General features: G+C 41.0%; 1 protein-coding gene across 1 annotated transcript; it reads right to left on the reverse strand.

Moving 5' to 3' along the window:
- Positions 1-2,502: 2,502 nt before the first annotated feature.
- LOC118563707 (kinesin heavy chain-like) lies at positions 2,503-12,249 on the reverse strand. The gene is made up of 4 exons (XM_036139170.1): positions 12,177-12,249; positions 3,510-3,688; positions 3,335-3,403; positions 2,503-3,272 (listed from the first exon to the last, which is right to left on the reverse strand). Exons 1-4 carry the CDS (start codon positions 12,247-12,249, stop codon positions 3,165-3,167), a joined length of 429 nt encoding a protein of 142 aa, XP_035995063.1. The 3' UTR covers positions 2,503-3,164.
- Positions 12,250-13,253: the final 1,004 nt, after the last annotated feature.

Consider the following 13,253-nt stretch of genomic DNA (forward strand, 5'->3'; position numbering starts at 1 on the left):
TAGTCCAGCTGTTTTTAAAATCATTAATATTTGCTTTTTGTTTCCATTTTCCCATGTTTTATTTTGTTGCAATTTTTCTACATTTTATTCCAACTTGCTTTTATTCAGTTTTATTTCCCTATGTTTTAATCATGTAAAGCACTTTGCGTTGTCCTTGTACTGAATTGTGCTATTCAAATAAATTTGCCTTGACTTGAATTCAAACCCAACGTGCCAACCGTTGCTTGGAAAGGGCACGACCTCGCCGAGGGCCAGCATAACATACATGGCGCGGACATAGGCCTCCAACGCTCTGACTGGACACAGAGCTTCAGAAGGGGTCCCGGACTCGAAGTGGGATAACTGAAGCGGCAAGACTGTGTCTGCCACTGTGGGGGCCTTAGGGACGAAGGAAGAATTGGTGCACATGGTAACCCCGGAGCCATCCGGGTTCCACCGACAACAAGGCTCAGATACAGACAGGGCATGCAGTTCCCCCACTCGTCTGCCAGAAGCCATGGCCAGCAGGAAGGCAGTCTTCATTAAGAGCCGTTCCAGATCCACTGCTGCAATCGGCTCAAAGGGTGGGGAATGAAGAGCTTCAAATACTAAATGAAGATCCCAGGTAGGAGCCACCCGGCGCCTCAGACGATATAAACGTCTAGCGCCCTTAAGGAAGAACGCTATGTCCCTACACCTTCCAATGGAGCAGCCATTGAACCCAGTGTGCCACTGGGAAATGGCAGCCACATAGACCTTCAAGGTAGAAGGGGACCGTCCCCGGTTAAGTAACTCCTGAAGGAAGGCCAGCAAGGGTCGAATGGGAAAACGTATGGGGTCCAGCCCCTTATCGACACACCAAGTGGCAAAAGCTGCCCATCTGCCAGTGTAAACAGCCCAGGGGGATGGCGCCCATGCACAAGCTATTGTGTGGCCCACATCACCCCCGAATCAGGAGAACGCCGGGTCGGACACTGCAGAGGCCAAAGCCAAAGGCGTATGCGGCCCGGGTCGGGGTGGAGAACCTGACCCCCAAGTTGGGATTGGAGGCCCTCCTGGATGGGAGGCGCATCGGCAAGCTGTAACAAAGCCTGTGCAGCAGAGGAAACAAAGTCCTCGCTGGCCAGAATGGGGCTACCAGCAGGAGCCAGTGCCCTTCCTGGAAAACCCGCAGAAGGATCTGGGGAACCAGCCCCAACGGGAGAAAGGCATACAGGAGAGTTATGGGCCAATTGTGGGCTTGCGCATGGCACCCTAGAGGACAGGAACTGTCTGACAGGGAGAACCATAGGGGACAGTGGGATGTGTCTCTGGAGGCAAAGAGATCCACGCCTGCTCTGCCGAATGTCCCCCAGATGTGATCCACCACCAGTGAGACAGCCTGGAATATAGGCAGCCCTGAGGCTGGTGAGGCGAGACGACGCCGAAACCAGGAGCTGGTGTGTTAGGGACAGCAGTCTCGGGGACCTGGGCCCACCTTGGTGGTTGATATGGTAGACCACTGTGGTGTTGTCTGACCAGACCAACACATGCTTCCCCCGTAGTCCCGGAAGAAAAGTCCGGAGTCCGAAGGCCACAGCCTGCAGCTCCAGGGCATTGATGTGTTCCCTCTGCTCCCGTGTGGACCACACCGCCAAGTCACACCCCAACCTAGAGTGGAAGCATCCGTATAAACAGCCTCCCTCCGGCACGGAAGGGGACCGAGCCGAACTCCTCACACAATGTAGGATTCGTCCCTCCACAGGGACAGAGACCGAAGACAGTGCGGGGCGACACGGATTCTTCTGTGCTGTGTGCCTGACGGATGGGGTCCAGAGCCAGGCTGTTCAGCCACATCTGCAGAGGGCACAAAGAGAGAAGCCCCAGTGGAACCACACTGGAAGCAGCAGTAAGCGTGCCCAGAAGGCTCAGATAATCTAAGAACCGTGGGGCTTCTCACACTAGAGAGAAGCCTCACATCTGTAGCTACTGCAGCAAAGGTTTCAGATACATATGAACCCATCTGAAATCTCAGAATCCACACAGGAGAGAAGCCTTTCCTCTGTGAGCAGTGTGGGAAGAGTTTTACTCACTCAAAGTCTTTGAAGGAACATCTACGCATCCACACTGGAGAGAAGCCTTACAGCTGCAGCCTGTGTGGAAAGTTTTTTCTCATTTGTTGTCTTTAAAGGGTCATCAGTATGTCCACACAGGTGAAAAACCTTACACCTGTGAGCAGTGTGGAACAAGTTTTACTCTGAAAGGCAGCTTGAAGGAACATCTACTCATCCACTCTGGAGAGAAGCCTCACATCTGTAGCTACTTAGCTACTGCAGCAAGGCTTTCAGAAACATAACAAATCTGAAACGTCATCAGAGAATCCACACAGGGGAGAAGCCCTACAGCTGTGATAAATGTGGACAAAGCTTCACTCGGCTGGAAACATTGAAGAAGCATCTGAGAATCCATAATGGAGAGATCCATCATCCATCTTCTGATGCCACAACCTGTCATCAGCGTTGTCTTGGTGTTTCTCTGACAGCAAAGGTGGAAACTTCTTTCAATTAAATTAATGTGCATGCAACTTGTGGTTTGAAATTTCTTTCAGATTTTTAGACTCAACTGCAGTCATCTGTATTTATTGCATTTTAAAATCTGATTGTTATAGTTAAATGCGTCAGCACAGAGTTCTTGGATGTTCATTGAATGTTTATCAGAATTTTTTTCCCAATCATTTAATCTTCCACCAATCTTTGGTTCACCCTGATGTCCCGCTATTCAGCCTCCCAAACTGGTCCATTCCTTGGCAAAATGTACAATCCTTCCAGCTACACTGTGGTGTCCAGATTCAGACTTCAAGGGTTGGTTTTCTGCATATTTTAGATGTTTTGCTGGTGTAACATGGCTGAATCTAATAATGGTTCATGGGAACGCCTCTGCAGAACCTGATGACATGGTACGGAGGCAATTCTGCCATTTGACTTGGCTATGTCAGTATAAGGACACATCTAAAACATGAAGGACAGGAGCTAAATGCCCCTGATGAAGACTGACTGATTTGTGTCTCATGTACAGCTGTCCAGCAGCACTAAGAAGTATACATTTATATTTAATTTCTTTTGATTATCTCAGATAGATAATCATGACAAACGAGCTCTTCTGGTCGTAGTTGACGGCCAGCTCCTCCAGGGCCTGCAGCACCTCCTTCACCTCCTCCTTGGCAGGCTCCTTCTCCGTCTGCAGCCAGCACAGCTCGTCCTGAATCTTGTCATGGTCCCCCCTGGTCGATGCCAGCAGCTGTGAGGGAAAAAACGCTGGAGAGCAAAAAGTGGGCATCAGCTGTGACCTCAGCCTGGCCTGGAAACAGCCAACCAACCTCTTCCTGATCCAACATCTGTTCTTTAAGTTTCTCAGCAAGCTGGCTGTGCTGGTTGATTTCATGATCCTGCAGAGACAGAAGACATTAAAACGTTGCACTAAACCTTCATTGAAGTTTAGATTTCAGCTTCATTCCTTCAGCTTTATCAACGTCGCTTTAAAGCGGTGCACACCTTGTTATCCAGCTGTTTGTACAGCTTCCTGATGTCCTCCTCATGTGTGCTCCTTTCTTGGCTGGAGACGCCTCCTCCTCCCTCTGGCTGCAGGTTGTCAATGATGGGAGTGTTGTTGTACAGCTCCACGCTCTTCTGATCTTTAGCGCTCAGCCGCTCCTCCTCAGGAACGCTCTCCCCTGCAAATAAGCGCCTCTGTTACAAGTTCTTACTCGTCTCTGAGTGAGAGAATAATTGAATAAAAATGATTTAAACATTCATGGAGAGTTTTTCTTTTCACTTTGGCCACTTTTTTCGATTATTTTCTGTTTTATAAGCAGAAAACCTGAATCGTATCAGGAGTCTGTCCGGCAAAATAGCAGGAAAAACTGGAGACAAAAACCTTCACTGATGGAAAATGGTTGTTGAAAGTCGTGCTTTATAAACCGTTTGTCACAAAAACGAAACTCTTTAACTCCAAATGTATAATTTCTGATGCAAAATATTTCTGAGACCTCTACCTCTTCAACAAAATCAGTATTTTTCAAACAATTTACATCATACAAATGAATATATTTTACACATCCTGTATAAAAGTACAGAAAACGGGAAGGAAATTTATTTTTTTGGTCTTGTGTATCAATTACGATACATAGAAAATTTGAAAGCTTGATGTTTTATTTATTTATTTCTAAATCAACAAAAAAAGATTTTCTGTTTTTAAAAATCCTCACAATTACTTTTATCAGGATTTAAAGGGTTAACAGAATGGCTGAAAATATCTAAAGTTAAATTAATAAACTTTACTAGATTTATGAAAGGGACAACATAATAATAAATATAATAACAAATAATAATAATAATAAATTGTCGTGTTCACGGTTTTTAAAAGAAGCCAGGCAACTCCTTGTAGAACAACTTCGTCTCTTTTTATTTTGCTTCTCAACACACCAACCCGGAAGTTCACAAATGCTTCCTGTTGTAAATAGTTATGCACGTAAATAGTTTTATTGTGATTCCTGCGGGAAGTATTTTAAATGATGTGGACACTACAATGGGAAAATAGGAGAGTAAAGGAAGAACAAGAAGAGAAAAAAAGAAAGAGAAGAGGTGAAAGAAAGAAGAGATAAAAGGGAAAGAATGATAAAAGTTGCTTCATCACCTGGAGAGATGCAAAAAGAACAGCACAACCAACGGACATAGTATAACAGATACAATAAAGTAACACCTTGATACCATTGCTAAATCATATGTATTATTATTTAAACTGTCATGTATAATGTGATGTGATAGCTGAGAAAAGAAAGTAAATAAATAAACTAGAAAAAGCTGTTCCTGCGTAACAGCGAGTGAGAATGCTAATCTGCAGAATGATTCAGCAGAAGATGCAGAAAATATTAAAATCAGATTTGAAGAATTTGAAAAATTTGAAGAAATTTAAAAAAATTTCATAAAATTTGAAGGAATTTGCAAAATTTGAAGAAATTTGAAGAAATATGGAGAATTTGAAAAAATTTGAAGGAATTTGTAAAATTTAAAGAATTTGAAGAAATTTGAAAAATTTGAAAATTTTCAAAAAAAATTGAAGGAATTTGAAAAAAAATAAAAAATTAAAAGAATTTGAAGATTAAGAACAATTAGAAGAATTGGAAGAATTTGATTTAGAGGTAGTGACTCTGCAAATTTCAGATTCCTACGTTCATCACAGCCCCTGCAGTGAGCATCAAAGGTGCCATTCTAAGCAAAGAGAGCCTCTCCCTGACCTGCAGTAACCTCTGGCCAGCAGAGTTCTGTTGTCATGGAAACTTACTGCTGGTGCCCGTCTACTGAAGGCACAGACTTTGGCTCAAAAGAGCTGTAATTGGAATAAAATGGCATCACTTTGCCTCAAACAACTCTGGATAATTCCTCTACCGTTGGGGCTAGAGACATAATTTTTTCTGCGTTCATTTCGGAACGAATAGGGGAACAAGACAAACTATTGCTTTTTCTTGAAATATTTTAAAGGCATACTATGCAACATTTTTCAGTTAATTAATTTGTTCCATACCGTTTTGGATGATTAAATGAGTCATTTCAGGTCGAACAAAGGTTTTCTCGGCCGCCCTGGGGGTCTGTGGGGGAAATACCACACTTGCAATTGCAAGAGCTCACGGCCCGCACACACAGAAGTCTCGCTTTACGGCGAGAACTCCATGTGGTTTTGCCCTGCCATTCACTATATGCACGCGCGAAAGCAACAACAAAGAACCGCGTGTTAACGTCAAATAAACATGCAAGCATATCGAGTTTTATTATTATTATTACTTATTTTATTATTTTTTTTGTTGGCGAGACGCTACCGCGGCGGCCGCGACGAAAATTCAAAAATCCTCTAAAAAAGGTTCCCGAACAAATCGCTCTAGCTGAAAAAGTATAAGAGATATCAAAATAATTCTTTCAGCGTGAGTATCAGCAGGCTTTTGAGGACTGTGGTGCTCATTTTTATGTTTGTACAAAAATCAGTGTAGGCATGGTGATGTTGTAAAAAAAGTGCATAATTTAGAAGGATGCGGGGCCAAAGCGTTTTCAGGATTTTGCACATTCGCTACTCCCGAACAAATTGTTCCTGCGGCAAAACCGTAACAGTTATCGACAAAATTCCTTTTTTGTGAGTGCCAGAAGGGTCTGAACATAAATGTGTGAAAGTCTCATGCCTGTACATCAAACGGTTTAGGAGTAGCGACGTTGGGAAAACATGGGTTGCTTGGGAATGTCAGGTGTGATTTTTCACCGCACCTCCATAGAAAATCAATGGAGAACCGCGTGTTAACGTCAAATAAACATGCAAGCATATCGAGTTTTATTATTATTATTATTATTATTATTATTATTATTTATTTTATTTATTTTTTTATGTTGGCGAGACGCAGCGGCCGCGGCGGCTGCGGCTTGGCGAGGCGGTGGCGCTAGCGTCTCGCCAAACATAAAAAAAAAATAAATAAATAATAATAATAAAACTGGCGAGGCGGCGGCGGTCGCGGCTTGGTGAGGCGGCCGCGGCGGCCGCCTCGCCAAGATAGCGCTGCGGGAAGCTTGATGTTCATACCTTCACTGTTAGTCATTGTTTGTACTGCCGTTTTTTCCACTTTTCGTTGGTTCGCCTGTCTGCTAAGCTCAAAACAACTAAATTTATTGTACAGTATTGTAGACTGCTGTCTGACTTTTTGACTTGAAAATGAATCCATTTGCTGTTAAGGACAATTTGGACGGCTAAACCCCTCAGGGAGTGTTGATATTGGCCAGAACAGTTTGATGAAAAAGAATTTGAATACTCATGTCTTGTTGGGTCTGCATATTATGTGTAATTATGTGAATTCTGAGATGGTGTCTGCCTCATCAAAATTTAATTTTGGGAACACATAATGACAACAAGGATTGTTGAGTCTCCATTCTTGATATTTAAAGAATTTGATGAACTAATAATCTAAGAGAACAAAAGGAAATCATTCAGTAGATGTTGTCATGGTACAAGGACAAAGAATTCAATAAACTTAAAAACGAAAAGCCCTGAATGTTAGAAAAGGTGGCATTGTAAATTAAAACAGAACACTGAGGACCATTTTGTGCAAAAAAAAACAACCTTGAAGCAAGCACAAATGACAGCAATATAAGGAAACTGTTCATTCCTGCGGTGCACTGAAAGGTGCATTCCTCCTGCAGTGCTCTATAGCTGTATAGAGAGGGCTTATTATCATCCTCTTGAATCAACTGCTCCTTGTCGCTATAGCTGTGACATGAAAACTCACAAGTAGGGAAACAGACCAATGCTGTTAGAAGTCTACACTGATTGTTAACCTCGCCTGCCAGGATCAAAGTGGACTTTTTTTTCTCCTACTTTTAATTCTCTTATAAACAGAACATGATTTGCTGTTATTTGGAGAAGACCCTGCCTGGATATGATGCACCAAAATAGAAACAGCATACCAAAGAATATTTATGTTTTTCTATTTGCATTTGTTGCACATTAGCAACCATAGATGACCTGTGGGATTGGACAACTCACTGTGAAATGCAACAATGGACAAAGCAGAATATAATGCATATCCAGTGCATAAAAAAAACTGGCCCTGGTACATTCCATTCTGTGTTCTGCTTCTCTGAGGGGAGCAAGGAACTGCATAGCAATCTGTATGAATAATGTTCAGTACAATATTTAAAAAAGCAATAAAGAGAAGAAAAGCTCCCCCACAGCCCCATCTTGTTTTACTGCTATTTTATGTACACAAGAACAAAGGTATTCTATAACATGCAGTGCTGTTAACAAGTATTTGCCCCTCACTGATTTATTGTGCTATGCTTTTTAGTCCTTCTTAAATATATTCAGATCATCAAACTAATTTCAGTATCAAACAAACACACCCCCAGTAAACAAAAAAAGTTTATAAATAACAATTCCATTTCATCTGGGTTTTATCAATATATTTTTTGGCAATTATAAGATTCCTGTTTTTTCTTGGTCAGCAGAGGTTTTGGGTTTGGAAATCCCTGATGGATAAAAAAAATTAATAAATATGTTTGCTTCAATCTGAACACTTCTGTATTGCCTATTTATCTCTCAGTTCAATGGTTAGTGGGTGTCCCCCTGTGTTGAATCCAATTTAAGCCCTGTAGAAATGCAACAGTACACTGCCTCTGGCAAATTATTTTTTTGAAAGGTCCAACTAGGCGCTAAACTAAGGTATGCTGTTTCAAAAGAATCCAAACTGCATTTTTTCAATTCAATTCAATTCAATTTTATTTATATAGCACCAATTCATGAAACATGTCATCTCAAGGCACTTTACAAAGTCAAATTAAATCATATTATACAGACTGGGTCAGATTATACAGATTGGTCAAAAATTTCCTATATAAGGGAACCCAGTTGATTGCTTCAAAGTCCCGACAAGCAGCATTCACTCCTGGAGAAGCGTAGAGCCACAGGGAGAGTCGTCTGCATTGTCCATGGCTTTGCTGCAATCCCTCATACTGATCAAGCATGAAGCGACAGTGGACAGAAAAACCACCCATTAACGGGAAGGAAAAACCTCCAGCAGAACCGGGCTCAGTATGAACGGTCATCTGCCTCGACCAACTGGGGGTTAGAGAAGACAGAGCAGAGACACAACAAGAAAGACAAAAAAGCACAGAAGCACACATTGATCCAGTAATCTGTTCTACATTAGATGGTAGTAGCGGGTGAGCCGTCTTCTCTGGATGATGTCACAGCTAACAGAACGCCAGACCAGATGTACCTACTATCGAGAAAAAAAGAGAGAGAACAAAAAGTTAAAAGCTGAAATGACAACAGTCATTTCAATTCAATGCAAAACTAGAGAACAGTAGAAATCAGTAGAGTGAGAAAAATAGGCCCTGATGTCCTCCAGTAGCCTAAGCCTATAGCAGCATAACTATAGAGGTAGCTCAGGGTAACATGAGCCACTCTAACTATAAGCTTTGTCAAAAAGGAAAGTTTTAAGATTAGTCTTAAAAGTAGACGGGGTGTCTGCCTCACGGACTAAATCTGGGAGTTGGTTCCACAGGAGAGGAACCTGATAGCTAAAGGATCTGCCTCCCATTCTACTTTTAGAAACTCTAGGAACCACCAGCAGACCTGCAGTCTGAGAGCGAAGTGCTCTGTTAGGAACATACGGGGTAATCAGAGCTCTGATATATGATGGAGCTTGATTATTAAGGGCTTTATACGTTAGAAGGAGAATTTTAAATTCTATTCTTGATTTAACAGGAAGCCAATGAAGGGAAGCTAAAATTGGAGAAATATGATCCCTCTTGTTGATTTTCATCAGAACTATTGCTGCAGCATTTTGGATCAGCTGAAGACTTTGAACTGCATTTTGTGGACTTTCTGATAGTAAAGAATTACAATAGTCCAGCCTTGAAGTAACAAATGCATGGAATATAATATTCTGGTTTCCATCTTGGTTTATATTTATTATTTGATCAGTTAGTTCACTCCTCTGCCTCAGGTTTTATTTCTTGTTTTGGATTCTTTCATAGCTTCTGCACAGTTATAGTTTATTTAGTCATGGTTCCTGTACTTACATTAGTTTCTGATTTTTATTATGTGCCTGTGTTTTTGCTCTGTCTTAGCTTTAGTTTTCTTTCTAGGATTTAGTTTGTATGATTACTTTAGTGAAGTATTTTGTCTAGTTCAGTTCTGTCCTGTTTCCTGCCACTTGTCCTGTTAGTCTTTCAGCCACTTCTTCCCCTTCTGATTACTTCCACCTGTTCCGCTTAATTAGCTCTCCCTCTCTTCTTTGTTCTCCTGCCTATTTATACCTGCTTCAGTTCTCTGCTCGCTGCCAGAATGTCATGCCTCATGTCCCCATGTTTCATGTCCTAGTCCTCCTTAATCATCTGGTAAGCGCTCTAAAGCATTCAGCATTTCTACCTGTCTGCCTGTTTACTTTTTCTGATGTTTGCCTGTTTTTGAGTCCGCCCGGTTCCTGTCAGTTTATGCTTGGATGTCTGCTCTTTACCCCGCTGTGGATTGTTTTTTGTCTGCCTGGCTGACCCATCATCACATCAATAAATCTCTTAAGCATTCTTTCTAGTGTCTGGCTGAATACCAGGTTCATCTCCTCCAGTCATTACAGGAATAGTTTTTCAGCATCACCCCTGGACAGAATGTTTCTAATTTTGGCAATATTGCGGTGGTGAAAAAAGAAAACTCTGGAAACCTGTTTAAAATGGGATTTAAATGACATGTCTTGGTCAAAAATAATACCAAGATTTTTTACTTTATTACCAGAGGCCAAATTAATGCCATCCAGATTAAGTGATTGATTAAGAAGTTTATTTTTTGAGGACTCTGGTCCAAAGATATATAGATAAAGATATATCCAAAGATTACAACTTCTGTCTTGTCAGAATTTAAGTGCAGGAAATTTAAAATCCTGCACTTGATAACATCAAAAGTCTAGCTTTTGATGTTATCAAGATATATATATATATATATATATAGATATATAGATATATATATATATATATATATATATAGATATATATATATATATATAGATATATATATATAGAAAAGAGAATTGGTCCAAGGATTGAACCCTGTAGTACTCCACAAGTGACCCTAGAGTTTGAAGATTTATTATTAAAAATGAACAAATTGGAATCTGTCCGACAGATAAGATTTAAATCAGCCTAATGCTTTCCCCTTTATCCCTACAGTATGCTCAAGTCGTTGTAGGACAATATTGTGATCAACTGTATCAAATGCAGCACTTGATCATCTATATCTAAAATACTCTAACTGGTAGGGCCTGAATCAGTTTGTCCAACACTGAACAGAGTTTTAGTGAAAGACATTTTGAAAAATTCTGACATACTTACTCTGCAAAAAACAAAAAAAGGTGGAAATTCTCATTTTTCTTTCAAATATGGTCACAACTTGTGATGTTAGGACCACCTTCAATTGAGGCAGATGTAAAATTTGCAAAACATGCAACAGCCCACTCTGACTAAAGTATTTAGCAGTGCAGGTTCAATCAAACACATTTTGCTATTTGTAACCTGAAACTGTTTGTGAAAACATTATAAATATAAATTCTTTGTAATAATAATAATAATAATAATAATAATATAATAATAATAATATTATATAAAAAGCACTTTTAATCAAAGAGCTGTACAGGCTTGTAAAACAGACTTTAAAAAGGAAAGAAATAGATCAAATAAAACAACAAAATAAGATAAAAAGTTAAAATAGTTAAATACAACTCAGGACATATAACAAAGGGAAAACAAGTGGGTCTTCAGAGTTCCTCTGGAAACATCTACAGAGCATGCCTGTCTGATATCCAGACTGTTCTAAAGCGTAGGTGTCCGAAATGAGAAAGCTCACTAACCAACAGCCTATTTCCTGACCTTAAGTACAATTGGAATGTCATTTCCCTGAGAACGGAAGGCACATACATATTGATAAGATAATTGAAATAGGAAGGGACAAGTCCATGAAGAATTATATAGTTTAATGGAAGCACCTTGAAGTCAGCTCGAACGTGACAAGGAAGCCAACGAAGAGAGACCAACATGGGTGTAATATGCTCATATTTCCCCACTTTGGTAAAAATACAAGCAGCAGCATTTTGCATCATCTACAGAGCTCTAAAAGGTTTTGAGGCACTCCAGACAGAAGAGCATTTCAGTAGTTCAAGTGTGGTATTACAAATGAATGGATAAGGACTTCAGTATCCTTGCAAGACAGGGTGGAGCTGATCTTTGCAATTCTTCTGAGTAAGGGTGGAAAATAATTCAATATCAATAACAGTGATATGACATTTGCAATATTTCAATATACATTCAATATAATTATAGCATCTGTCACTGACTGATGTTCTGGGTTTTATGTAATTTTATGAGTTTTGTTTTTTAAAGCAAATATTTCTAAAATGTTATATTGGAGATTTGTACACATAGCAAAAATATTTGTAATAAGTTTGCACAGGCATCTGTTGTGGGCAAATCTTTCTGGGGCTTTTTTTTTTTTTTTGGTTATATGATTTTGTATTTATATAATTTGGGCAGCCAGGTTGATAATGTGTAGCACTCTGTGCTACACATAGTTTCCTATTACCTGGAAGTGTAAGGTGCTGGTCTAACGTGACTTCTTTGGTGTGCAGGTTGACCTGCTACTGTTTCCGTTGCTGCCGTTGATGGTGCTCGAGACCGCCTGAAAATGGCCGCTGACCATCGGAAGAAGCGCCATGATGCTGGAAGCCTGGCCAGAGAGTTGCGTTAAGAGCAGCTGGTTTATGTTCAAGACCACAGTAATAAAGGGAGGAGTAAGATTCAGGATTTTTGGAATCCTATTATCGACACTGTAATAAAAGCTCCAGGAGGTTCTGTGTACACTGTCGCACCCTTGGATAACCCTCAGAGGTTGAGAACAGTGCACTGTACGATGTTGAAGCCAGTTCCTGAAGGACTTTGCCCCCAAGAGATTGGGAGAGACAAGGACAGTTCCCACACGAGGGAAGATGAGGCGGATGAGGAACTGGATTTCGTCTATGTGATAACCTGAACAAAAGGTGGGGAAGCACCTGTTTCTAAGGTTTAGGTGGGTGAAAGTCAATATACCCTCCCTGTTCTACCTCCATCTGCCCCTACAGTGGCTCCTGAAGAGACGGAAGAAAGTTTGGGCCCCTTCCGACGGACAACAAGGAAGACAGCCGGGTATCATTCAAACCCTCATCACCTTCTGGAAAGGCCAAGGTGTAGGGCGGAAGGGGCAACAGTCTCTCAGATCATTAATGCTGGTAATAGTGTGGCTGATATTTTTCGACCATGGTGTTAGTAAGGTAGTTGTATATTGACGGGTCGTCGATACAAAAAGTGGGGGTAGATTGTAACCGGGGCATTCTGTCCCAGAAATATGGTGCTGCGCACCCTTTCCTCCTGCCCATATATGGAGGATGCTGTGATAGCGCACAGCTGGTGGTTAATGAGGCTGGTAATCAGCCTTTCCAGTTAAAAGTGGGTAGATCGTTGAAGGGATCAGATTTGAGGCTGAGGATTCCTGCAAAGGTATGTTTACCATTGAGCGGAAGGTTGCTGTAGGATGATTTGGTTGATCCCTTTCTTTGATTATTTTAGGCAACGCATTTATAGAGAGACGCACAGTGCCGTGGACTGGTTTTCACCTTAGAGAGGTAAAAAGGCAGTTTCTTATTACCTGGATGTGTAAGGTGCTGGTCTAACGTGACTTCTTTG

The sequence above is a fragment of the Fundulus heteroclitus genome, chromosome 1 (genome assembly GCF_011125445.2).
Source record: "Fundulus heteroclitus isolate FHET01 chromosome 1, MU-UCD_Fhet_4.1, whole genome shotgun sequence".
Lineage (NCBI taxonomy): Eukaryota > Metazoa > Chordata > Actinopteri > Cyprinodontiformes > Fundulidae > Fundulus > Fundulus heteroclitus.